This window comes from Myxocyprinus asiaticus, chromosome 22, assembly GCF_019703515.2.
Source record: "Myxocyprinus asiaticus isolate MX2 ecotype Aquarium Trade chromosome 22, UBuf_Myxa_2, whole genome shotgun sequence".
Lineage (NCBI taxonomy): Eukaryota > Metazoa > Chordata > Actinopteri > Cypriniformes > Catostomidae > Myxocyprinus > Myxocyprinus asiaticus.
In genome coordinates, this window is record NC_059365.1 from 7,634,203 (window position 1) to 7,661,583 (window position 27,381).

The 27,381-nt window shown below is 36.6% G+C and overlaps 1 protein-coding gene across 2 annotated transcripts; it reads right to left on the bottom strand.

Annotated features, from left to right (window-relative positions):
* Positions 1 to 1,874: 1,874 nt before the first annotated feature.
* Positions 1,875 to 26,729, bottom strand: LOC127413362 (janus kinase and microtubule-interacting protein 1-like). 2 transcript variants are annotated; one of them, XM_051650459.1, is made up of 20 exons: positions 26,486 to 26,729; positions 22,644 to 23,138; positions 19,448 to 19,627; positions 19,153 to 19,266; positions 18,594 to 18,740; positions 18,275 to 18,424; positions 16,404 to 16,463; positions 14,941 to 15,069; positions 10,823 to 10,948; positions 10,340 to 10,423; positions 8,001 to 8,063; positions 7,807 to 7,905; positions 5,717 to 5,812; positions 5,131 to 5,184; positions 4,967 to 5,032; positions 4,722 to 4,790; positions 4,507 to 4,584; positions 2,978 to 3,181; positions 2,575 to 2,640; positions 1,875 to 2,360 (listed from the first exon to the last, which is right to left on the bottom strand). In XM_051650459.1, exons 1-20 carry the CDS (start codon positions 26,618 to 26,620, stop codon positions 2,310 to 2,312), a joined length of 2,466 nt encoding a protein of 821 aa, XP_051506419.1. In that variant the 5' UTR covers positions 26,621 to 26,729; the 3' UTR covers positions 1,875 to 2,309. The 2 variants fall into 2 exon arrangements, with proteins under 2 accessions (XP_051506419.1, XP_051506420.1); XM_051650460.1 differs by lacking the exon at positions 10,340 to 10,423.
* Positions 26,730 to 27,381: the final 652 nt, after the last annotated feature.

Here is a 27,381-nt window from a genome sequence, read left to right on the forward strand (position 1 = left end):
TCTGTAGGCTGTCACTCATACTTCATCATTCCTTCATCATTCTTTCCAAACCATTGCTAATCTGTGCTATGCATAGAGCTCACAGTGATTAAATCAATTCTCTCTTTTTCAGTCCAACACTCTATTTTTGACTTGCAAGTTTGTTGAGGCTTTGGTTTAGATAATCCCTCTGGCTCAAGAAACTTGGCATACACACACACACACACACACACACACACACGGCTTATTTCCTGTATGTCAATGAGTAAGAGAACATTCTGAGGTGTTCAGTCTCACTCCCGCTGATTTCTTCAACACTCCTGATGGGGCACTCCTTCTCCCTCAGTCTCCATTCATACTTTTCTCACAGCACCTGGTCTTCCCACCTATAACTTTTCTGTCACTGTCTGTTAGCGAGTTATATTCATATGGCTAGTCTAGCACAGTAAGTGAACTCTGATCAGGTCTGTGGGACACTCTGCAGTGCTTTGCCTGATACAGGCAGCATAAGAGTGAAGGATGGATCGTTTATTACTCTTTACTGCCACCTATCGGATGAGGTAAAAATGTTTGCTTTCACAAAATTGGATTGGTGGCCTGGCTTGAACAAAATCGAGGTTACAGTGAGGCATTTACAATGTAAGTGAATGGGGCAAATATTTGGAGGGGTTTAAAGGCAGAAATGTGAAGCTTATTATTGTATAAAAGCACTTACATGCATTCTTCAGTTAAAACATTGTGTATTATTTTAGTTGTAAACTCAACGTTTTTAGTCTTTTTAGGACTCCTTTTTCACTGTACATCTCCACAGTAGTCTCCTTGGCGATCATGATTTCAAGCTCGATTACTTCCTACAGTGCCATCTAGCGTTCTGGGCATGCGTCAAACACTAGGAAGTGTAATCAAGCTTGAAATCATGATTGTTCCTAAAGACTGCAATGGTGATGAAAAAGGAGTTATATTTTTGGTCTGTTCTCACCAAAACCAACTGGATCTCTTCAGAAGATATTGATTAAACCACTGGAGTCATATGGATTACTTTAATGCTGACTTTATCTCCTTTTTGGAGCATCAAAGGTCTGATCACCATTCACTTGCATTGTATGGACCTGCAGAGCTGAGATATGCTTATAAAAATCTTCATTTGTGTTCAGCAGAAGAAAGAAAGTCATACACATCTGGGATGGCATGAGGGTGAGTAAATGATGAGAGAATTCTTTTTTCGGTGAACTGTTCTTCTAACTTGTATTGAACGCGGAATATTCCTTTAAACTCTACTGACAGCATCTGCGATATGCTGTCGATTACCACAGATGCTAATTTAGATTTATCCCTCAGTTTGTAAAAAAAAAGAAAAAATACATTTACAGTATTGTATTTAAAATAGAAGTCTAGGGAGAAAATATACTACAAGGATTTAAATGCAGAAATGCAGTTCATATTTTGGTTAAAGGACTTATATTGTATCTTCCATACAAATATATGTTAAAAAGAGGGGAAAGTTTAGTTACCGTCTAGTTACCTTTTTTACTGGCTTTACAGGATCATGACGAAAAATGGTTTGTAAGCGATTTTATCAACACTAAAGTCTCATGTTAACACACTGTATAATGTTCAAGTTTTTTTTGGATACTTTCGAAAACAGTGTGCATTTTAATTTTTCTAACAGCTACTTTCACCATATTCCAGTGCAAAGTTGTGGCCCACAGGCTTCCATTGGGGTTTGATTTTACAAACTGAGGAACAAGTCCACAATATTTTCTGTTGCAATCACAGATGCTGTCGGAATTTTTTGCAACCTTTTATTCCTGAAATGTCTGTTTTTTTTTGTTTTTTAAAAAATAAAAGACATCTTCAAAACCACATGTGAAAAAAATACAACTTTATTTCTTGAAACTAACAGCAGTTTGTGTTTAGTTTTGAGGTGACAAGTGTTGAGGTGTGTTTAAATACACATTATAACAAATGTTTAGGGTAAATCATTTACAGTACTTCACACTATTTTTCAGTCAGACCACAAGCAGCTTCAACAGGCCCTTTTGGGATATGAACGTTTCTCTTTGGAAATATGTCAGAGATTAAATAAATAAATAATACAAATAATAAAAAATAAAAAAATTTGATCCAACAAACTGAGGAATGTCAGTCTGAACAAATATTTCCAAAGGTCAGTTTCTTTATCTTCCATTCAGATACTGCACCTGTGTGTGTGTGTGTGTGTGTGTGTGTGAGAGAGAGAGAGAGAGAGTGAGAGAGAGAGAGAGAGAGAGAGAGAGAGTGAGAGAGAGAGCGAGAGAGAGACAGAGAGAGCAAATGGTGTGTGGGGGTATTTAAGGCCAAAGAATAAAAGCTAGGGAGAAAAATAAGAAAAGGAACAAAAACTATAAATTATAATAAACACAAATTTAAAACAAGAGAGAGGAAAGGAAAAGAAGAATCAGTCTTAGAGCCCAATTTACACAAATGCTATTTGCACTTACACAGAATTGAGTAAACTGTCCATCAACTACTCAAAAACGGACATTTAGGAGTTTATATCCCGAGTTCTATCCAACTTCTAACTCCCTGATAAATGAGGTACACATCGATACATACCTTCTCTTCGATCTCTTTGATTTGTCTTCTTTGCATGTCAATCTTGTCTTCAAGCTCTCTGATTTTCTACAAATCAAATTATAAAGAATTAAATTAATCACAAATGTGTCCATCTAGATAAAGCATTACACTTTTAAAAGCAAACAGCTTTTTTGCGCTCTGAAAATTACCTATAAAAATAACATAAAACATATAATTTACACACTAGTCTTATTATTTCCTTTATGCAGCATCCTTTATGTACATTATACTGTGGTGGTATTATGGTACAGTGATGGTATCACTTGGTAATACCATGGTACTTTGATATATACCATGGTATTGAATGATAACCATTTTCATGTATAATGATATTTATGCTGAAAGAAATACCATAGTACCATCCACACATGTACACCCTGACCTGCTGTGCAGACTTGAGGAGCTCCATGCGCTGTTGTAAGATTAGCGTGTCGGCATGGCGACTCTGCCGGAGGATCTGTCTGCGCACCGCGTCCATTGACTCTGCCAGCTTTGCTCGCTGTCTGTCACTCAAACTCTCCCCCAGACAACTGTCTGGATCCTGCTGCAGGGCAGTGTACAATGTCGCCTCCAGCTCTTGTACCCTCTAAAGATGACAAACACACAACAGGAAAAAGTACACAATGCTTTATCTAAGACAAACTTAACTTTTAATGAGTTTGGCAGAAATCCAAACTTTTTTTTGGAAAGATGAAATTATTCTAATATAATGTAATATTAGCACATCACTATTTCAATTTATCAAATGTCTGTTGGATAAAATGTTGATTTTGGCCTGTCCTATCTCACTGGTCTTGTCATTCTCTATTGTATGTACATTATTTTGACATATTGTTTTTTATAATTATATTCAATTCATTGTAGAAAACTTAGAATTATCAATTTATTTTAATAAAAATAATAAGGCTTTCTTTTTAATGTATTGCCAACTCCATTTGTCATGATCAACCATTCAACCCTGTTACCAAAAAAAATAAATAAATCAGTAACAAAAAATGTTTTGGTCCCAAATATTTCAGTCCTAAATGAATGATATCTTAATTTGAGCTAAATCTAAAACTTTGTTACCCATTCTAAAAAATGTTTATTAGTATGTTTACCTATGATTTCATTAAAGGGATAGTTCACCCAAAAATGAAAATTCTCTCATCACCCTCATGCCATCCCAGACGTGTATTACTTTTTTCTTCTGCAGAACACAAACGAAGATATTTAGAAGAATATATCAGCTCTGTAGGTCCATACAATGCAAGTGAACATTTAAGTCCTTATTTACTATACATCTTCACTTTCACTTTCACATTCTTGAAAGTGAAAGTGGAGATTTACAGTAAAAAAGGACTTAAATATTGATCTGTTTCACACCCACACCTATTACATCACTTCTGAAGACATGGATTGAACCACTGGAGTTGTATGGATTGCTTTTGTGCTGCCTTTATTTGCTTATTGGATCTTCAAAGTTCTGGCCACCATTCACTTGAATTGTATGGACCAACAGAGCTGAGATATTCTTCTAAAAATCTTCATTTGTGTTCAGCAGTTCATCTGGGATGGCATGAGGGTGAGCAAATGATGAGAATTTTCATTTTTGGGGGAACTATGCCTTTAATATGTTTATTTAGCATTTATTGCTAGAAAATAAAGAAATCCCAAAACATTTTTTGGCAACAGGGTTGAAAACAAATATGCAAATATATGATCTCTTAAAATAAAACAGCTCATATAATATTTACATTAGTTCAGCCATGTGGTGGGCAAACAATATTTCTGGTCAGACACTTCCTTTCAAAGATGCTTGTTAAAAAAAAAAAAAAAAAAAAAAAGAAAAGTGACTTTCAAGCCTTATTTTGTGTCTTATATATTGAAAGTGGCAACTATAATTTAACTTTTACAGTCTCATGGTCGTACCAGTTGGGCATGATCAAAAGCTTGCTTCCTGTAATCTAGTTCCTCTTCCAGGAAACCTTTCTGTTTACTGAACAGCTCCTGTTGATGATAACATCAGTACACACAATTGATACATTTTTAATTAAGAGTAATTAAGCTTAATCTTTCAGCATACCAGCTTTGAGAACAGACAGTATGACACATTCATTTCAGACAGCATGAATGGATGTTCTTACCTTCTCATTCTCCAGATCGATCATCTTCTGGGTCAGTGCAGCTTCAGTGCTATCTATCTGCTTCAACCACTGTTTACAAAAAGAAAGAAATGGTTTTGCCCCAATATTTTAAATATCTGGTGCATTTTTCTTACTTTCAGAGGACCAAATATTTAAACCTAATGCAAAGGCTAACTTTCTAGAAATTGGTCCAATATAATTAAATGTACGATTTGGTAAGGAAAGTAGAGGCTTAAAGACAACACCTTTTCACACAAAGACAGCACAGTCCCCGCTTGAATTACTGTGACCTGTTCCTCATTCCGCAAGTTCTGCCAGTGAGAAATTAAACATTATATTAAACTCTCATTTGGGAAAAAACTAGAACAATGCATGCACATATCATGGCATAAGCACATACACTTCTTACCCCGTTATCCCCAAGAATGTCAAGCTTTTTCATGAGGTCAGGAATGATGACATCCTAAAGCAAACACGCATCCAAATGCCATGACAATACATCCTAATAACTGCTTCTCTGCGTCAACATGTATCGTGGCCTGTTTGAATCAACCCTAAAGGGATAGTTCACCCAAAAATGTAAATTCTGTCATCATTTACTCACCCTCATGTCTTTCCAAACCTATAAGACTTTCTTGGTTCCATGGAAGACAAAAGGAGGTGTTAGGCAGAATGTTAGCCCCAGTCAACATGAACTTTTATTGCATATTCTTTCCATAGAAATTAAAGTGCATGGAGATGCCGTCATTCTGCATAACATATCATTTTGTGTTCCACAGAAGCATGAAAGTCATGTGGGTTTGGAAGAATATAAGGATGAGTAAAAAATGACAGAATGTAAATTTTTGGGCAAACTATCCTTTTAATAGCAAATTAGTACTGTAGTATTACTATAGTAGTAATATACTTTCAAATCCAGACATTAAACTTGAGAAATCACCCATACATTAATAACAAACCGAGGTACAGCAGTGTGCAAATGATCACGTATTTACCTTCACACCTTCCTGCTGGCAGTGTAGCTGTAGGCTACTGTTGTTTTCAGAGGCAGAGATTTGCAGGTTAAAGGCAGGAGAACGGCGCTCCCTCTCCTATTGGTCAAAAGAAGAAAGTTCACAAAATGTACAAAGAAAATATCCGCAGTACGGATAATTTTTTCTGATACAATTTTGCGTTCTTTTGCAATAGTTTTGTGTTCCCTCGCTTTATCCAACCCTTATGAAAAGTAACCCTAATTTTACTACAGTAACCATAGTTCAACTATACAGTAGTTACTGTAGTAAAACCATTGTACATTTGGTGGTAAGTTTACTACAAATATCATAGTTTAAATAGTCACTGTAGTAAAACCATGGTAAATTCTGTGGTTATGGTTTACTACAAATATCATGGTTCAACTATAGTTTCTGTAGTAAAATCATGGTAACTTTTGTGGTTTTGATTTTACTACAAATATCATAGTTCAACTGTAGTTACTGTGGTAAAAGCATGGTAATTTTTTTGATTACTATTGTTTTACTACAAATATCAAAGTTTAACTATAGTTACTGTGGTAAAAACTTGGTAAATTTTGCGATTATGCTTTTACTACAAATATCATAATTTAACTATAGTTACTGTAGTAAATCCATGGTTAATTTTGTGGTTACTACTGTTTTACTACAAATACCATAGTTGGACTATTGTTGAGGTAGTAAATCCATGGTAAATTTTGTGGTAATGGTTTTTACTACAAATATCATACAGTATAGTTACTGTAGTAAAATCTTGGTAAATTTTGTGGCTACTATCGTTTTACCACAAATATTACAGTTCAACTATTGTTTCTGTAGTAAAACCATGGTAAGTTTTGTGTTAATGGTTTAACTACAAATATAATACTTCAACTATAGTTACTGTAGTAAAACTACAGTAACAATGGTCAAGCTATGGTATTTATAGTAAAACAGCAGCCACAAAATTTACCATGGTTTTTCTGCAAATATCATAGTTCAACTATAGTTACTGCAGTAAATCCATTGTAAATTTTGTGGTTACCATTGTTTTACTACAAATACCATAGTTTGACTATAGTTATAGTAAAAGCATGTTGAATTTTTGTAAGGGATGGATAAAACTATTGTGAGGAAACCCAAAATCGTGTTGGATATCAAACTACTGCAAGGGAGCACAAAATGTTTTGTAAGAGAAAATGTGATCATTTAAAAAAAAAAAAAAAAAACATCAATTTTATCACTGTCCTCTAAGCTAATGGGCTCTGTACCTTTGAGACTATATGTTATCTTTAGAGAAACTACAGCCCCTCACTTTTTGGAATTTGATCAATACCCATGCATTAATGTTTGGAAAAGAGCAGTGTGCACATTCTACAAAACATCTCCTTTTGTGTAAGAAAGAAAACCATACAGGTTTAGAGTGACATGAGGGTGCGTATATGATGACAAAATGTTCATTATTCCTTGTACAGGTTTGAGTAAAATGCCCAAAGGAATTACATATGTATAATCAGATGTTTCAAATGAGTTATAAACCAAATGTTTTGTTTCATTACTATAATAAAATAGGATACTTAGACACAGTGCACTACACAGTGTATATATGGATAGTTGCAGTTATAAGTTGGTTTCTATAATGAGAGATTAATTTTCACAAATCCAACAAATAAATACACATCAAATGGATGCATACAACTTTTGGCAAGCACAAATATACATTTGTGCACTGTGTTGCTGTAAACAAAGGTTTAAAAATTGCATACATCTCACACACACAAAAATGCAATATGAAGGAGGTGGAGTCAAAAAAAAAAAAAAAGATTGGTGAGGAGTTGAAATCAAATAAATTTATTCCATGGAAACATATGTTTATCAAAACAATTATATGAATAATAAAACAAATATAAATATACAATATAAAACAAACATACATTAAAAATGACATAACATAAACATTAACAAATAAAACTCAAGGCAGTGCAGGTTTTGTGAATGTAAGGGATAAAATGGATTTATGTATGTAGCTGATGTAGACACGAGCCAGGTTTGGACCCCGTTTGCTGCTGTGGGAACAAATCTGATTCTCTTACTTCCAGTTCTAGAATGCGGAATTCAAGTAGTTCATTCTGATCCAGGGTGTCACGAACCTCCGAGTGTAATTGCATTTCACACTGCTCCAATGATACTATCTACCACACATACACATAGAAACAAAACCAAAAGAACAGTAAAAATTTGCACTTCAGTATGGGTGTATAGAGGAAACTAAGGACAAATGCATTACCTTTTCTCTGAGCTCCTGGTTCACCTTCAGGAGATTTAGCTTTTCCTCCACCCATTTTGAGTCCTGCATCACATAAACCCACATACACACCACTACAAATTACACTACAAGCACTTATCAACCTATTCATCACTATATACTAATCACACACTCTTTATTACTCGTATAAACACATGTACTTCCAGAACAAATACCAAATAATCAACTGCATCTGAAACATTGAACTGACCATAAACAAAACACATTAACACACATAAAAATAAAATGAGGAGATGCAGATGGAGAAATTAAGGAGGTTTATTTGGGCACATGCAGGCAATTCCATTTCTATATTATACTGGTAAAAACACCAACAACGAGAGACAAGAAGAAAACAGACAGGAAACACATGCAAAAGCAAGCTGACCAGTGAGAAACATGCATCGTGAACCGACCAATCAATAAGCCCCAAACGGAATGGCTATGTACGGAATAGCATACTAACATACTACTCTTACTATTTCGGCTACATTTGCTAAAACATGCAATACAAAAACAGATCACACGGTTTGGAAAACTAAGTGTCATAATGCAATGCAGTTCACTTGTCTTTCCATTTCCACTGTAACAAATGAACCGTGAATAATATCAATATCATTATACAACTAAATTGAATCAAAAATGCTAAATATTTATCTCTGAGATAATACTATACACCAATTGGTAAACTGAACATGCAATGTAGTGAAGGATCTAAGGGTCATGTGACAACAATGTAGCAGCATACTACTGTTTGAAACGTTTCTTGTTGCATAATGCATTCTGTTTTACATATAGGTAGTATAGTAGACAGTACATGCTGCATAGTATTCAGTAAGCTATTTTTCCATTCTGAACATAGCCCATGGGAATGAAAAAGTGCATATATTTTTTATGCCAGGGCACACAAAGAGTGCCACAATTGAACCTTTACACTGTAATTAAGTGTTTTATTTATTAAAATGTACAGTATGTAAGTTAACATATAAGAAACTTGCATTGGTAACAAGGCAATTAATTCACACTAACAGTGTGGTCTAATAGAGCGCAACAGTGCCCGTCCCCTTTTACAGCCGCCTGGGTTCCAAAAGGATTTTTCCCACTAATTTTTTCCAATAGGGATGTCATAAAACCCTTAATAAAAGAGTTTTAAGCCATGAACCAAACCAACCAGCTCTAGAGTGAATCACAACCTTACAGGCTTTTATTTAAATAATTTGAACATGACGTCTTTTATGAGGGATTGAACTACAATCTCATGAAGCATTGCTAATAACGTAATTGAATGATAGAAAAATATAAAACTATTGATTTAAAGTTGTTGTTTATATGTAAAGAAACAATACATTTCAAGTTATTTGAGAAATATTCACATACTGTATATCCAAATATACGAGTAGTTTGAGGGTGTAGAAGACTGTCTCGATTGCGTGCATTATGGCAGTGGGCGGTCGCTGCTAGGCTCCTTGGCGGTTCTTGTTTCTTTGCTGGATCATGGGTATTGTAGTTCTTCACAAGGAATTCCGCTATTTAACAAATGTTTTTCAAAATGAAGTTGAAATAACGCAGACTGATGGCTTCAACAGAAGCATATACCATCGATTAACAACCTCGGAGCTCACGATAAGTCCGTTTTTAAATGTTTATAATTATCATTAAAAATCAATCTGTCTATGGAGTAAATGAATGGCATTTTCACTTCCGTAACCAGACTGTTGCACTCTATTATCCATTATCTATAATTGCACTGAACCAGAACAAATGCTGATAATGTTGTACAGCTTGTTTGCATGGTAGATTTAAAGTTTTATCAGTAGTTATATCAATGACTTTAAAGCTGAAGTATGTAACTTTTTTGGTGTTAAAATACTTTCTTCTATCCCTTACATATAGCTTAATATGCAGAGACAACTATAAGCAAGCCATTCATAGATTCATTTATTGAGCGACCAGCTTAGAGCCACTCCAACAACATTACTCAACCAATGGCGTGAGGGACTATCTGACTGTTTGAACAACAGCAGAAGAGGGGCGTATTCGAAAAACAGTTTTGAAAACATTGTTTATTTTTGCAATTCCATTCGGTGTCGCAAGAGATACAGAAATTACATAATTCAGCTTTTTCAATTTGACTCTATTTGAAAGTTTGTTTATCCTGCAGGAGAATGTGCATGCTTGGATTGGCCAGATGGTCACATGATTTGGCGGCATATACTTTGTGTGTAGCGCCAGCACACAAGCATGGCTGTCAGAAAGACAAGCAGCAACGCCAGTGCGAGTGGAGTCAGGGGTGTTTTCTCCCCGCCCTCTTTCTCATTTACCTGCCCCTTCTCTGCCAAGCTCCGCTCCAGGTCGGCAATCCGTGCCTGACAGCCAATCAGCTCCGTCTGCAGCTGCTCCCGTGTCTGACGGACAGAGCATACAGCCAATCAAAGAGCCAGCCTAGGGCATACGTACTTATAGTCTAAACAAAGTGTTTTTGCCGTTTTTTTCAATTTCAAATCAATTTCAAATTTATATTTAGATATAAGTGAAATTTTGGTTTTTGAGGCAGGAAGTTTCGGCCATGCTTGCTAGACTGCTGGCTATGATCGAAATATCTGAATAAGATTCCAGTGTGGGAAAAGGAGATTCTGAAAAGGGCTTGAGAATTGTAAATGTTGAGAATTTTATTGTGAAAACATTGTGGTGGTTAGATACAGATGTAGGAAGACAAGCATGTTTGCGAGAAAAGAATCTTTCAGAATGTCCAGTGTTGGTGAGGTTAAGCATGCGTCTGTGGGCTTGGCATCATGGGCCCTCACCCTGCAGTGTCTTTCAGGGTCCAGGGGCCCCATGGTCTCCTGCAGAAGGGCGTACGCTCGCTGCAGCGCCTGGTACTCTCGCGTTAGCTGACGAAAACGCAACTCTGCCTCCTCCCTGGAAAAGCCCTGCAAATAACAAATGGAATCCCATACATCATACTTTTTCAATACAAAGAAAACAATACATTAACAAAGGGCTGTCAAGCTCCACAAAGGATATAAAAAGCACAATACAAGCATTTAATATGTCTCATTCTCTATATATGAAGTCTTCAGAAGCAAAATTTCTTTGTTTGTGTTTCACAGAAGAAACAAAAGTCTTATCAGTTTGAAAAAAAAAAACATGAGGAGGAGTAAATGACAAAAGAATTGTCATTTTTTGAGTAAATTATTCCTTTAAGTACTGATTATTAAAAAAGGTACCCATTGTTAAGTGTAGTTCACCTTCTTGGGGAGGTTGTCCTCCTTGTGATAAGCATTCCTTCCAGGAAATCTATTTGTAAAGTATCCACGATTATCACGAACTAACAATAAAACAAAGCATTAAAGTGGTCATGTCATGAGGAATCAAATTTTCCTTAATATCTTGACATCTAGGAGGTCATTTTACTATACAAACATACTGCAAGTTTCAGAACTCAAAACTTCCTCTCCAGTCCGAAAAGAGCATTTAATGTTTCTACTCTGCAAAAATGACTCGTTTTGAAATTGGCTACATTGTGACCTCACAGTGCAGTGTCATTTGAACAGCCCCGCCTACACAACATATTAATCGTCGCTGTGAACTGATAGAGCGGCTGATATACTCAAACTCTGAAGGTGTTACTCTTATGTAACGGGTAAGGATGGGCAAGGAGGAGGCGGGAACCGGCTGAGCAGTCAACACAATTTTAATGACATAAATCAACTTAAAACAACGGCACACACACAGCGGGCACGTGTCTCTCTCTCTCTCGAATTGGCGCCTCCAGCTGGTCTTTATCCCCTTCCCGGCTGATTATGACAATTCAGCGCCAGGCGTGCGTCCTTATGGCCCGGCCATGCCCTCCTCCTCATCACATCTTATTACTGTAGTTTGCTTTTAACCAATGAAAAGATTAAGATGTCAAGTAAGGAGTGGTGGTGTAGTGGGCTAAAGCACATAACTGATAATCAGAACTGTTGCTGGTTCAATCCCCACAGCCACCACCATTGTGTCCTTGAGCAAGGCACTTATCTCCAGGTTGCTCCAGGGGGATTGTCCCTGTAATAAGTGCACTGTAAGTCGCTTTGGATAAAAGCGTCTGCCAAATGCATAAATGTAAATGTAAAGTAAGGTCCCCAGATGTTGTTGTGTTCCTGGTTGTGGAAAAACTGCATCTCTACACAGCCTTCTGAATGATCCCAACGTTAGGATACAGTAGCTTATTTAAACGAAGTTCCTGAACGTGGGATTAAATGTTTTGTTTGGACAATTTCTCTAAGGATTTTTTTGAGGACTATTATGATTCAGACTTTGCAAATAAACTTAAATTGAAAGATGGAGCTGTCCCAACTACACTACAGTAATGCTGGTGAGTAACCAATTTAATACTACTGTTTCTTTCTCTGTTTGTTTAATTTGTAAGGAATTGTATAGTCAGATGTTTTTTTTATCGTTTTTATGATCAGGACTCCAACGCAGAGCAGCTTGTGCTTATTACACGTTTACTTACCAAAGAAATATATAATTGCTCATGAAATAGTGCAGTGCAACAAAAGACAATGGTGTAGTACAAGCTAGAGGCTGCCTTCTCATCTGTCTTGTATAAGCCAGAACATTTTATATTTTGCATTGACAATTTAGATATGTTTATTTAAAATACTGCTCTATCCCTGTGCTTGTTGTTGCATAATCAGTCTGAAGAACATTTTTTTCTATTATTCGGTAGAATTCGTTATTCATTTTGAAGTCATTATTCGTGCCTTTCCGAATAAGGTATTTGGCTTCGTGCACATCACTACTATATTATGACAGGTTTTTGTGCAAACACCTTTTGTAACATTATAAGTGATCCCCAAGGGAAATAATAAATGACAGTGGCACGAAAAAGTATGTGAACCCTTTGGAATTAGCTGGTTTTCTACATTAATTGGCCATAAAATGTGATTTCATCGTCATCAAAGTTACAAGTATAGACAAACACAACGTGCTTAAGATAACAACAAACAAATATTTACAATATTTCATGTCTTCATTGAACACATCCCATTTAACATTCACAGTGCTGTGGAAAAAGTTAATTCTTGGACTTAATAACTGGTCGATCCTCCTTTGGCAGCAATAACATCAACCAAGCGTTTCCGGTAGCTGCGGATTAGACCTGCACAACATTCAGAAGGAATTTTGGACCATTCTTCCTTACAGAACTGCTTCAGCTCAGCCATACTCTTAGGATGTCTAGTGTGATTGCTCTCTTGAGATCATTCCACAGAATCTCTATTGAGTTAAGGTCTGGGCTCTAACTAGGTCACTCCAATAGGTGGATTTTCTTTTTTTGAAGCCATTCTGTAGTGGATTAACTTTAAACACAGCCACCCTGACATTATCCTCTAGGATATCTTGAGAACCTTGGGAATTCATTTTTCTCTCGATGATGGCAAGCATTCCAGGCCCTGAAGCAGCAAAGCAGCTCTAAATCATGATGCTTCCTCCACCGTACTTCACCGTTAGGATGATGTTTTCATGTTGGTATGCGGTGCCCTTTTTACGCCATACGTAGTGCTGCATGTTCTTCCCAAGCAATTTAAACTTTGCTTCATCAGTCAACAAAACATTTTCCCAGTAGCATTGTGGAGTGTTAAGGCAATCTTTGGCAAAATTCAGACACGCAGCAATGTTTTTGTTGGAAAGCAGCGGCTTCCTTCGTGGTGTCCTGCCATGGACACCATGCCTGTTTAATGTTTTCCAAATAGTAGACTCATGAACCGAGATGTTAACCAGTTCCAATGATTCCTTCAAGTCTTTAGCTGTCACTCTAGGGTTCTTTTTTACCTCATTGAGCATTCTGCGGTGTGCCCTTTGAGTCATCTTGGCTGGACGGCCACTTCTAGGGAGAGTAACCACAGTACTAATTCATCTCCATTTATAGACAATTTGTCTAAATGTGGACAGATGAATATCTAAGTTCTTCGGATAACTTTGTAATCCTTTCCAGTTTTATGCAAAGCAACAATTCTTGATCGTAGATCTTCTGAGATCTCTTTTTTGCGAGGCATGGTCCACCTCAGGTGTGTTATTAGTTAAAACAGATTGTGTTTGTTAATTATTGTAACTTAGATGAAGATCAAACCAGATTTTAAGACAAATTTATACATAAATGCAGTTAATTTCAAAGGGTTCACAAACTTTGTCTTGCCACTGTAAGAAAAAAAGCAAAGAAAAAAAAAGCATGACATGACCCTTTTAAGTAAATGTCACTAAACTAAAATAAAATCTCATTTGTTCCTTATTTTTAAATTAGCAAAGCATATTTGAAGAAGGACAACAAATTCAAGAGTACCAGAACACACTGTTATGAGAACTGTCTTCACAGTGTGCTAAACGACTTGCTCACAATCCTGTTCCTCATTAAGTTTCTCTGGATATGAGTAAACAACATCCAGATGGGGAGCCACTTATTAACTCAAGAACTGCTGCGATTCCCCATCATGTTCCCTTAAGCACAACACTTAACTTCAATTGACCAAATAACAAGCAAAAAGTCAAATTAATGCATTCAATTAAACATCTAAAAAAAAAAAAAAACGATTTACACTCTCACTGTGCAGCCAAATGAATGAAATAATTCACGTTTATTGCCAAAAACTGCTTGAGAAATACACGGTTGGAATTTAAGAGGATCAATGATGATGATTTATGTACAATAAAAAGTACATATAAAATGATTTATATTTATATTTTAAAATTACAGTAGACCTGAAAATTGGTCGAAAGCACAAGAGATGTTGACTTAATAAATAATGGTTAAGAGCAGTAAATAAGGCCAAGAGTGTAGCTGGGGCATTTGATTTGGATGTATTTGAGGCTCTTTTGAGTTAATAGTATTGACCGTGTCTTAGTTAATGTGTTAAAAGTTATTTAAGAAATAATTACTCACATCTTCAAGATCCTCTTCTGGTGTGGCAGGGGTGTGATCTGTGCGGTCTGTGTTATATGATGTCAAAGATGATGTCTCAGAATCAACCGATTCCTCATCAAATCCAAAATATGTCTCCACAACATGCCTCTGAAAGAGAGAAAGTCATAAGTGCTGAATAAAGCACATAAAAAATACCTGTATGACTTTCTTTATTCCGAGAAACACAAAAGGAAATATTTAGCATACTGTCCAAGTTGTTCTCTTCCATACAATGGAAGTGGATGAGGATCAAGGACAGCTGTGGTCACCATTCAATTACATGTTTGACTGCCCTTTGCGCACTCTATGAGTGCTGTATGATTAGCTCTTACCATCGTGTTTGTAGGTCATCTCCTGACAGCCAGAGAAATACAGACACACCAGAGCACACAGACACAGGAACATGGAGAGATACAGCACCAGCAGGAAATATTCTGTCATACTGCACGTGTGTTTGTGTCCATAGATGATCCTCAACCCAGTGTCATGGTCTGGGGTTTGTCCATGTAAATATCCCCCCAAAAATCTCAAAAAACTGTTAAGCAGAGCTCCATAATAATTTCTTCAATTAGCATCTTCATCGTGTTCTTCAGTGTCCACAGTAAACAAGGGGTCAAACTAAAGAACTATATGCACGTTATGGTCTTTGTAATGGTAATGTATGATATTTCTCTAGTGCACAAGTTTATAGTGAAGTCCACAGACTCCTCCCCTTAGCAACAGTTCTGGAGAACGCACACTAAACCCCACCCCACAGCACCAGAGAACACTCATGCACGCCTAGATATCTAAATGAGGACAAAGCATAGACTTCTACTGTTTTTATAAAAAGCTAATTACATTTCCTACAGATGAACCACTTTGTTTTGTTGTTGCCATTTTTAGAATTAAAAAGCATTATTTCATGTCATTTTTTACATATGAGGACATCCACAGATGTTCTCAAATGGGAGATCTTGTCAGATTTACCTAACTTCTGTACAAACTGACGGTAAATGGAAGAATAATTCTCATATTCCAACATATTCATGTATTGCTTTCTCCATATTGTGACTGTGCTTATAAAATTTTAGGTCTGTGTTTTAAAAATACAATCGATTTTTTTCACTTTTGGCCAAGTAACAAGTAAAAAAAAAAACAAACAATTTTTTTAAAGAAACCAGAGACTGTTCAAATGACATTAAGCTTGAGAATGCATGATAAACAAAACAAAATGAGGGAAATTAAAGAACTTAGCTTGACTCAGAGGTCTCGAGAGGCCAATTACAGCACCAGTGTAACCAGCACACACACTTCTCAAAGGAGACAGTTGCTTAGTGACAAGACATTGAGTGTGTGTCCATAAAGATGACGTAAGCCAAGCAAAACTTCCTTAAAACATGCTGTAAGACTGAAAAGCGAGAGATGGTGAAAGCGATACGGTGTGATTTTTCTTAGCTCACCTTGGGCAGTTTGATGTTTTTCCGCCTGTTCTTTTTGTTGATCATCAGTCTGTCTCGCTCCTGAAAACACAAGCACACATCATATCAAACCATTGAGCTCTTCCACAACACAAAACACACACACACCACATATTCATTGTTCGGTAAACCATTTAAAGTCACACTGGGATATATATTCTGTTTTGGACCAGAATGAGTTTTACTTTAGAAAATGTACATGTTTAAAAACAGATTGAATGTACTTTACAAAATGACACATAACAATGGACTGTAAAAACACTTACACAATTAAAAAAAAAGCCATGTACCATGGTACTTGTTTTCTTTTTCGGCAGCGGCAAGTGTAAATAGCAACAAAAAGCATCTTCTTTGCACTGAGTGCAAATAGTGTCAGATGCTATTTGCACTCCTAATTAAATACTAATATACAGTATCACTGCGGTATGGTTTCTGTGTTTATTTAGAGTCCCTCAGACACCCTGCACCAACCCCTATACCCCTAAATCTAACCCTAACCTTACCTTACAAAAATGACCATGGTTTAATCTACTGTAACCATAGTATCACCATGGTATTTTGTCACAAAATCGTAGTAAACCACAAAATTAAATATGGTTACTATATTAACACCATATTACTGTAGTAACACTATGGTTAATTGCATTAAAACTATGGCCAAAAAGCATGGTTACAACAATATTACTATACTAAAAGCATGGATAATTTTACACGCATCAAACTTTTCTCTCAACCCCCCACCCATTCCAAAAAAAAACATATATTCATTTTATGAATAGGATAGGAAAAAGTGGACAAAGGGGGAATCGAACCCAGGACGTCCACTTGATAAAAACTCATCCACACCGTGCTATTTCCACCTGGTGCAAATAGTCACTCCGTTCTTTTTCTTTATTTAGTACCAATGCAATACCACATTGTCTGGACATATACCATGGTAGCATCATGGTATTCTGGTATCCCATGTAAAATGTAAATACTAGGGTATTTGAATATTATGGTGTATAAAAAGATATTACCACTACTGAACCATGGTACCACCGCAGTATTTATTTATTTATTTTGTAAACAAAAGATTTATGGTAAAATGTTTAATATAAAAATGGATTAAAACTCCAAATAAAATCTAGTTCAATTACATACCAAAAATTCTTAGCATGGCTATTACGTTTTTTCAGGAAACAATGTTGCTCCAAAATCAAAAATGAAAAAGCTTTATATATATATATATATATATAAAGAGGACTTTTTTTACAATTAAGGTTTTATTTGTTTTGGCTGCATCAAATGGAATAACGGCATGTGACACCAACGCCCACATGAACAGGCGTGACTCATTTCTAATTAGGCCTCTTCTTAATGAAGTAAACAAACTAATTAACAATGACAGTGCTGATTAAACAAACACAAATAATTACCGAGTGAGACCAATTAGAGGATAAACACACACAAATACACACTGACACAAATACATGTTTTAGGAGACCAAATAAAAAGATGGCTATATATTTAGACAACATGACAACAAAACTAACTACTTATTTTCATACTTTTTTTTTCTCTGTGCACAATTCATTAGCGAGCATTATTGAAAAGGATAAAATTGAAATGCATTAATGTTTTTTTTTTTTTGTTTTTTTTTTTATTTTAACCAAGGCCGCATGAGCAGGTAAAAATAATATTAACCAATAATATCACAGCCTACTTTCTACAAGCCAATCAAATCCTGAGGAATAAAATCAAGTCCCGCTCTACATTTTTACCAACTGAATATTACTGTTTGTTTAACTCTGACGAGGGCTTTCTTACATTGCCGATATCAACAAAGTGGGTATGAAGTCACAGAAACGAACCTGCGTGAGCTCCTCAATAACGGCGCACTGCTCACTGATTTGGAGGCGGAGATACTCCACTTCCTGTTGCTCGTGGGCGTGACTGAGGTCCGTTAGAGAGCTGTGCCTCTTCAGCACATCCTGCTGGCAGTTCTGCTGAGATTTCTCCTTCTGACAGCAACACAAGGAGAGAGTGTTTTAAATTTTTAGTGTCTGTATGTTGTTTGCAGTGCAGTACATGTTGAATGACGTTACATTACATTATTTCCCTCTTGTTTCACTTGGAAATGTGGCGCATTACAGAAGTAAGTTGTGCAAGCAGTTTCATATAGTCTCCCACCATTTCGGCGTTCTCTCTGCTGAGCATCTTCAGTTTGTCCTCCATGCGCTGTAGAGTCTGCTGAAGTTCATCAGTCTTTTTATGCAACCGTTTATTCTTCTCCATGAGTGGCTTCATCTCTCCATCTGTCTCTCGCACACGTTTAAGCTAAAAAAGAGAGAGACCGATCTACATTCAAGCTGGTTGCTTTAACAAACAAAGCCATTTGTTCAGGATTTCTATTGGGATTTCTACCATGGTTATTCTCCTATTCATGTCAACATTACACAATAAGACTCTTACGATTACCAATAAATAAAATGCCAATGAAGGACTTTTAAAGGAATTTAAAAATAATCTTTGAGACTTCGAAATGCCCATAGCTCCACATGACATTTCCTTTAAATGTTTAGGCAGTAAGAAAACATAATACTAATTATATCCACAATATCCAATAGGATTAAAAGGATTCAAATATCCTGCTGGATGAAGTGAAACTCATTCTGGATATTTTGAATATTAATTTAAGTGTGTGTACATGGCCTTAGTTCATGTGTGTTGAGAGTGTGTGTTTATGCACCAGTTCATTCCTCTCATCTGATAGTAATGTATTTCTGTCTTCTAGTTTTCTGATGACTGCCTGCAGCTCAGCGATCTTCAGCTGAAACCTGCGCACATCCCTCTCATCCATTTCCTATAAACACATGGATAAACGTAATTAATTGTGTGTGGTACTCTAATACATAAGTGTTTGTTTGCATCATGCAGGAAAAGATCTCTGACATGTTTGTCATGCTCTAATAAAAGCTAATGTTCCTGAATGATATAAAAGCTTTTAGTTAGCTGTTCCTGATCACATGTGGAACAAAACTAACCTGGTTAATGACAGAGTCAGTGTTCTCCCCGAGGGAAGGCGCCACTTCTCTCTTTGGACTCCAATGATGTCGCTCTGATTCCTCTCTCTGCAGCAACAGCCGCTTTGTCTGTCCTGCCTGCACGCCGAGCTCTTTTTCCAGTGACTGCACCATACGATCTCTGCCCTTCAACTCTTCCATCTGACACAAACACAAACATGCTTCAGACTAAACATTCTTTTGTGGGACATTTGACCAACCTGAAACATTCTAAAATTGGGCTATTATGTAGAAATGATTTAATTTCATGCTGTTTTATATTTAAAAAGTATAGCTGCATCATAATTTGCAGAATATCCATCCTAAATAGTATGCAAGGTTAGAATAAGTGTGTCCCAAGGTGCTTGAACTCTTTCAAGTGGATTTTTGAAGTGTGCATGATTTTTCAGCTAATATTGCCCAAAACCCAAAATTATGTCAGTTCAATTCGGACTTTTTACAGTGAGGAATGCTAGGCCGAAGCTGGCACAGCAGTTTTAAAATGTATGAACCTACAAGTAATAATGAATTGAATGTAATAAATTTAGGTAGATGCTGACACTTACATGGAAACAATACACGGCAAAGGGGTTTGTGATATTATTACATACATGTGTTATTTACTCTACCTTAAAACTCACTCAAAAGTACAGTATGAATTGTCTGCAGTATTGGGTGTAATCAGATTACAAAGTAATTAGTTACTGTAATCTAATTACTTTGTCAAAAGTAGTGTAAACATTACATATTTAATTATAGTAATCAGATTACAGTAACTGACTTTCAGTTAGTAATCAGTTTATTACTTTTAAGTACATTACTTGGGTTACACATTTCTAAAATAGTATTATTTATGTAGAAGTTAACAAAAATTATGTTTATTTATCTGTCTCTGTGTTTCTGTGACAGCTGAAGGGTGTACACCCTCTAATAAGTCATTTTAAGGGATAAACATAAAGGTCCCACTTTATATTAGCTGTCTTAGTATGTACTAACATAAAAATACATCCAATACAATGTACTTATTGTGTAACCACATATTGTTCGGCAAAATTCTCACAAAACTGACTGCTACTGAGGTTTAGGAGAAGGGTTAGAGTTAGGCTTCAGGTTAAGGGTTGGGTTAGGAGTAGGGGTTAGGGTTTAAGGTAAGGGTTGGCGTAGGGTTAGGCTAGGATTAGGGGTATGGTTAACAATGTAACTACAGAGGTAATTAAATGCAGGTACTTTAAATGTAAGTACAATGCAACAAAATGTACAGCTGAAGTCAGAAGTTTACATACACTTAGGTTGAAGTAATTAAAACTAATTTTTTAACCACTTCACACATCTACTTTGTGCATGACACGAGTAATTTTTCCAACAATTCTTTACAGACAGATTGTTTCACTTTTAATTGACTATATCACAATACCAGTGGGTCAGAAGTTTACATACACAAGTTAACTGTACCTTTAAGCAGCTTGGAAAATTCCAGAAAATGATGTCATGCCTTTAGACAGTTAGCTTCTGATAGGAGGTGTACTGAATTGGAGGTGTACCTGTGAATGTATTTTAAGGCCTACCTTCAAACTCAGTGCCTCTTTGCTTGACATCATGGGAAAATCAAAAGAAATCAGATCAAGACCTCAGAAAAACAAAAAGGGGACCTCCACAAGTCTGTTCATCCTTGGGAGCAATTTCCAAATGCCTGAAGGTACCACGTTCATCTGTACAAACAATAGTAAGAAAATATAAACACCATGGGACAACACAGCCATCATACCGCTCAGGAAGGAGATGCATTCTGTCTCCTAGAGATGAATGTAGTTTGGTGTGAAAAGTGAAAATCAATCCCAGAACAACAGCAAAAGACATTGTGAAGATGCTGGAGAAAACAGGTAGACAAGTATCTATATCCACAGTAAAAAGAGTCCTATATCGACATAACCTGAAAGGCTGCTCAGCAAGGAAGAAGTCACTGCTCCAAAACCGCTATAAAAAAAAAGCCAGACTACAGTTTGCAAGTGCACATGGGGACAAAGATCTTACTTTTTGGAGAAATTTACTCTGGTCTAATGAAACAAAAATTGAACTGTTTGGCCATAATGACCATCGTTATGTTTGGAGGAAAAAGGGTGAGGCTTGCAAGCCGAAGAACACCAACCCAACCGTGAAGTATGGGGGTGGCAGCATCATGTTGTGGGGTGCTTTGCTGCAGGAGGAACTGGTGCACTTCACAAAATAGATGGCATCATGAGGAAGGAAAATTATGTTGATATATTGAAGCAAAATCTCAAGACATCAGCCAGGAAGTTAAAGCTCGGTCACAAATGTGTCTTCCAAATGGACAATGACCCCAAGCATACCTCCAAAGTTGTGGCAAAATGGCTTAAGGACAACAAATTCAAGGTATTGGAGTGGCATCACAAAGCCCTGACCTCAATCCGATAGAAAATTTGTGGGCAGAACTGAAGAATTGTGTATGAGCAAGGAGGCCTACAAACCTGACTCAGTTACACCAGTTCTGTCTGGAGGAATGGGCCAAAATTCCAGCAACTTATTGTGAGAAGCTTGTGGAAGGCTACCCAAAATGTGTGACCCAAGTTAAACAATTTTAAGGCAATGCTACCAAATACTAACAAAGTGTATGTAAACTTCTGACCCACTGGGAATGTGATGAAAGAAATAAAAGCTGAAATAAATCATTCTCTCTACTATTATTCTGACATTTCACATTCTTAAAATAAAGTAGTGATCCTAACTGACCTACTGAAGACAGGGAATGTTTTCTATGATTAAATGTCAGGAATTGTGAAAAACTGAGTTTAAATGTATTTGGCTAAGGTGTATGTAAACTTCTGACTTCAACTGTACATAATAAGTACATTCCATCAAATGCTTAAGTACATAGTAGTTATATACACCTAATATAAAGTGGGTCCGTAGAGTAAATAGTAATGTGTTTATTATTTTGATGAAGAAAATAGTAAACTGATTACAATTTGTAAAGAAGTAATTGTTAATGTGTAATGAATTACTTTTAATTAACTTACCCAACACTGAATTATTGTATTTTTAGTGCATAGTATGAGAATTGGGACATGGCACAGTGGTGTGTGGTGGACTTCTGAAATGTTTGGGGTTTTTAGTCCTATGTAAATTCATGTTCCATTTCCATTTTATTCATCCATCTTACCAGTCTCCTGATTTCTCTCTCACTCTCTCGTTTGATTCTCTGAATCTCTTCCTGGTGAGATTGATGGGCGGCTCTGAGATCAGCAGCTTTGGCCCTGTCTGCCTGCATGGCATTGGCCAGTGCCTCTTCTGCCTGTCGCCGTGACATCTTCGTCTCCTGCAGCTCCTGTGTGAGCCTGAGTTTCTCTGCCTCATAGCTCCTGCGGGCCTCCTCTCGCGCCTCCTCTTTCAGGGCGTTCCGTAGTTCGCTGCTGGCTCCGTCGCGTAACACGCATACCAGCGCCTGCAGCCGAGCCAGTTCGGTCTCTCTGAGGCGTGCCGCCCGGGCCAGCTCGGCCTCGTGCTGCCGGGACAGACTCTCTCGCACAGCTGCCACCTCCCTCTGCTTTTCCTCATGGAGTTTGACACGGAGTTCAGTAAGAGAGACTGAGTGCTTGTGGTTTTCTGTCTCACGCAGCGCCCGCAATTCTTGCAAGCGTTCTCGCAATTTACCCACCTATGTAGAGACAAAGAGTGTACATTGATCTATTTAATTAAAAGAGTCCAAAAAGAAACAGCAACAACCAAGAATGCCCTAACCACTACACCTTACACTACACTCAAATCTCTCTTGAAAAGTATTCAAACTACTCTAGGATATTTCACCTTTAAGCTTCAAATATCTTTAAAATTCCAAAATATTTAAGCTACACAAGGCATATATACAATTTAAACTTCAAATTTCTCAGTTAAACTGCTCTAATATTCAAACTACAAAATGCATTTATAATCTTCAAACGTCAAATCTTTCTTTAAACTGGCGAGAAATTCAAACAACATAGCACATATAACCTTCAAAACTCTCTTCAAACTACCCAAGTATTGAAACTACACAGCGCATACTGTACATAACCTTCAAACTTAAAATCTCTCTTCACGCTGCACAAAATATTCACTACACAAGAAATGTTTAAACGTCAAATTTAAAATCTTTCTTTTATCTCTCTTTTATCTCTTCAAAATACACAAAGAACATATAACATTCAAACTTCAAATCTCTGTTCAAACTGCCCAAATATTAAAACTGCAGAAGGCCTATATAACCTTCAAGAATTCAAGATCATTTGTCTTGACAAACTCATTTTCTAGTTCTGATGATAAAAACTCCCTGATATTTCCAGGTTTTCCATGACTGTGGAAACTAGAGGTCAACCGATAGGGTGGTGAAAAGGGCCAATGACCGATTAATTGGATGATAGTTCTTTAAAGCACTCTAAACTTCCAAACAGCTTCAGGTGATGTAGATCGCAAAATATGAGGGAATTATACAAAAATACCAAATAAGTAAATACAGAAGCACTATCGTTATGGAACGACGCTCCGCTTAAGCAAAACTTGTGTCGAGCATCTTTAAAGGAATCACCCCATCATTACATCTTTAATAGTTATATTTAATGCGTTATATCTCTATTAAAGTTTAAATAATAAAAAAGCAGGTCATGTAAACAACTACAAACTCCGAAACTGGCATTTCTCTGTGCGGTCAGCACCTCTTCTATGAGTTGCGTGAATATCCCGATCTAAGGGGGAGAGATTGAAACTGTACCCTGCTGATGCACACTCTGTCGCGGGAATGCTCATCCCTCGAGCGTACACACTTGCTGCAGCTAGATTATAACATGATGGCTCGTGACTTATTGAATAATATATGTAACTGTGCATTTTTTATCATGAAGAAAACTGGCAATACGCAGCTTTATTAATAAGAGAGATTGGATTGAAGTGAACAAAAAGGTGAGAGAGGGGGGCCTGGGTAGCTCAGTGGTAAAATACGCTGGCTACCACCCCTGGAGTTCGTTAGTTCGCTAGTTCAAATCCCAGGGCGTGCTGAGTGACTCCAGCCAGGTCTCCAAAGCAACCAAATTGGCCCGGTTGCTAGGGAGGGTAGAGTCACATGGGGTAACCTCCTCGTGGTCACTATAATGTGGTTCGTTCTCGGTGGGGCACACGGTGAGTTGAGTGCGGATGCCACGGTGGATGGCGTGAAGCCTCCACACGCACTATGTCTCCATGGCAACACGCTCAACAAGCCACGTGATAAGATGTGCGGGTTGATGGTCTCAGACATGGAGGCAACTGGATAAAAATCCTTAAAAAAAAAGATGCATTTACCTGAGAAGCAGCTTGTAAGATATTTATACTTGCTTTTAGAGAATAGATCTTGAATATAACTTTATTACTGCACTTGCAGAAGTATAACAAAGTGAAAAAATACACTTATATACAAAATACACTTATATTTAAGATACATTCTCTTAAAGCAAGTCTAAATATATTATATGTTGCTTCTCAAGTAAATTTATCTTGTTTTAAGGATTTTTAGACAATTTTAAATGGAAAACAAGATAAAAACACTTGATAACAGTAGGATTTTTTACAGTGAATTTTTTTTACTGAATTAAACTTAATAAAAAGTATTTTTCCCTTTAATTCAGTGAATGTCATTTAGAGGTATTTTTAAAAGATAATTTTGTCTATTATTAGCAAGCACGTTTAATACAACCTTTTAAGTCGAGGCACAAGCTGAATAGTCTGTTAAGAGCTAATGATTAATCATTGCAATAATCGGCTGAATAGTCGAATAATCGTTGTAATAATCAATAGATTAGTCAATTATCAAAATAATCGTTAGTTGCAGCCCTAATTTAGAACACTGATTAACTAATCAAAATAACCAAATATGCATTGAATTTAGGATAAAAAATATTAAAAAATATCAAAATATGGATGAATATTGTCAGTCAGTGACTGTTTTGATTTCACTTCTAAAGACCGCTGTTTTACTGTATAACCAAGTTGCTCTAACAGTAGACTACTCCAGCGGCGGTAACAGAGGAATAATAAAAAAAACTATCTGCATTTCTTTTTGCAGATAACCAATAGTTTCAAAAAGCAACTATCGGCACCGATTAATCAGTAAAACCGATATATCGGTCTACCTCTAGTGGAAACCCTGTAAATCATGCACATGTATAATACACAAATATAACACAATTTGCAAATGTCTTCATATTTTATCAATATCTGGTACCTCCAGGTGTAATAGAGAAAGTGAGTGAGTGAGTGAGAGTGAGAGAGAGAGTGTGACAGAGAGAGAGAGTGAGAGAGAGAGAGAGAGAGAGAGAGAGAGAGAGAGAGAGAGAGAGAGAGAGAGAGAGAGAGGACGAGGAATGAAATGTGAGGATGCAATGAGCTGAAAGAATAAAAGGAACAAGTCTGGCCTTGCATTCAATAAGCTCTTCAGTTCTTTGCAGTTCCACTGTTTCTACTATTTATTGTTACCATGTCCAAAACAAAGTTTACGTCATTTGATCATCTGAAATAATTCTCACAAGCTAATTCTTCTGGAATCATATTACAGAAATGTTCTATCCTAAGTATCTTAAATTAAGATCAGACAAATTTAAAGTAGAGAAGATATGATGTCTCTGTAAAACAGCCTCTGATTTACACGCAGACAAGAAAACATGTTAAAGGGATATTTCATCCAAAAATGAAAATTCTGTCATCATTTACTCACCCTCTTGTTCTTTCAAACCCATTTGACTTTTATTCTTTTGTGAAACACTAAAGGAGATGTTAGGCAGAATGTTAACCTCAGACACCATTCACTCACTTTAATGGTATCTTTTTTTCCAGACAATGAAAGTGAATGGTAATTGAGGCTGTCATCCTGCCTAACATCTCCTTTTGGTGTTCTATGGAAGAAACAAAGTCATATAAATTTGACACAACATGAGGATGAGTAAAATTTTATTTTTGGGTGAACTATCCCATTAAATATAGTAAATAAGTTGGCATTACCTTGCCTCTCTCCTGCTGCAATTCATGCTGCACGTCACTCAATCGGCTCTTCAGCTCTTCATTGGCTGTCTGCAGAGTCTCCATTTCCTGTTTCCCTCTGCTCTTTTTGGGAGGTGGGGCTGAGGTCGCAGCCATCCTCCTGCGTTGGACGATTTACCAGTCAAATCCACACTTCCACAGTCAAATCTCACGCTAAACTTTCTTTGAGATTGGAAATAGACCACACCGCCAACGTCATCTTTCTCTTCTTCAGCTGCCTTGAATCTGGAAACAGAAACAGTCAGTCTGTGAGCTCAACACACACAGTTGTTCCATTTGGTAAGATTGAGGGCGTTACCCTTACACATGCTAACCATGCCACAGTTAACATAAACAATAATACACACACTGCCCTGGACACTCACTTGTACCATTTGTTCACTGGAACTTGGCTCCCAATTGTTTGGCATGTTTGGGACTCCATCTAGTGGGGCCTCATGTTACTACTTATAGTTTCGACACTACAGTATAAAAACATGGAGTTCAAAAATGAACTTTGTCATATTGGGAACACACTGTGTATGTAACCTGAGAAGGCCATGACCTTTTTGTATACGTCATCTGCAAACTAACTGGATATTTAACTCTTCTTGCTAATATCTTATATTTGTTTTTCTTTCATTTTGTTGATTTGTCAAATAAAAGAACTCTGTCTTTACAGGGCTCAACAATAGGGATTTTCTCTGTGAATTCAGATTTCTACAGTACTTGTCCTGTCAACATTTTCACTGACCCCACCACAAATATACATTTATTTATTATTCTATATAATAATAATAATAATAATAATAATAATAATAATAATAATTGTTATTATTATTATTATGTCAACATTACTATTATTATCATCACCATCA

What these genes read in the sequence shown, in the direction of transcription:
- LOC127413362 (XM_051650459.1), bottom strand. Translation starts at nt 26,620, where the DNA reads ATGGCTGCGACCTCAGCCCCACCTCCCAAAAAGAGCAGAGGGAAACAG. An exon ending in ACCAGGAGCTCAGAGAAAAG is followed by an intron (nt 7,906 to 8,000) that starts GTAATGCATTTG and finishes TATGTGTGGTAG; the next exon opens with ATAGTATCATTGGAGCAGTG. An exon ending in TCGATCTGGAGAATGAGAAG is followed by an intron (nt 4,585 to 4,721) that starts GTAAGAACATCC and finishes TATCATCAACAG; the next exon opens with GAGCTGTTCAGTAAACAGAA.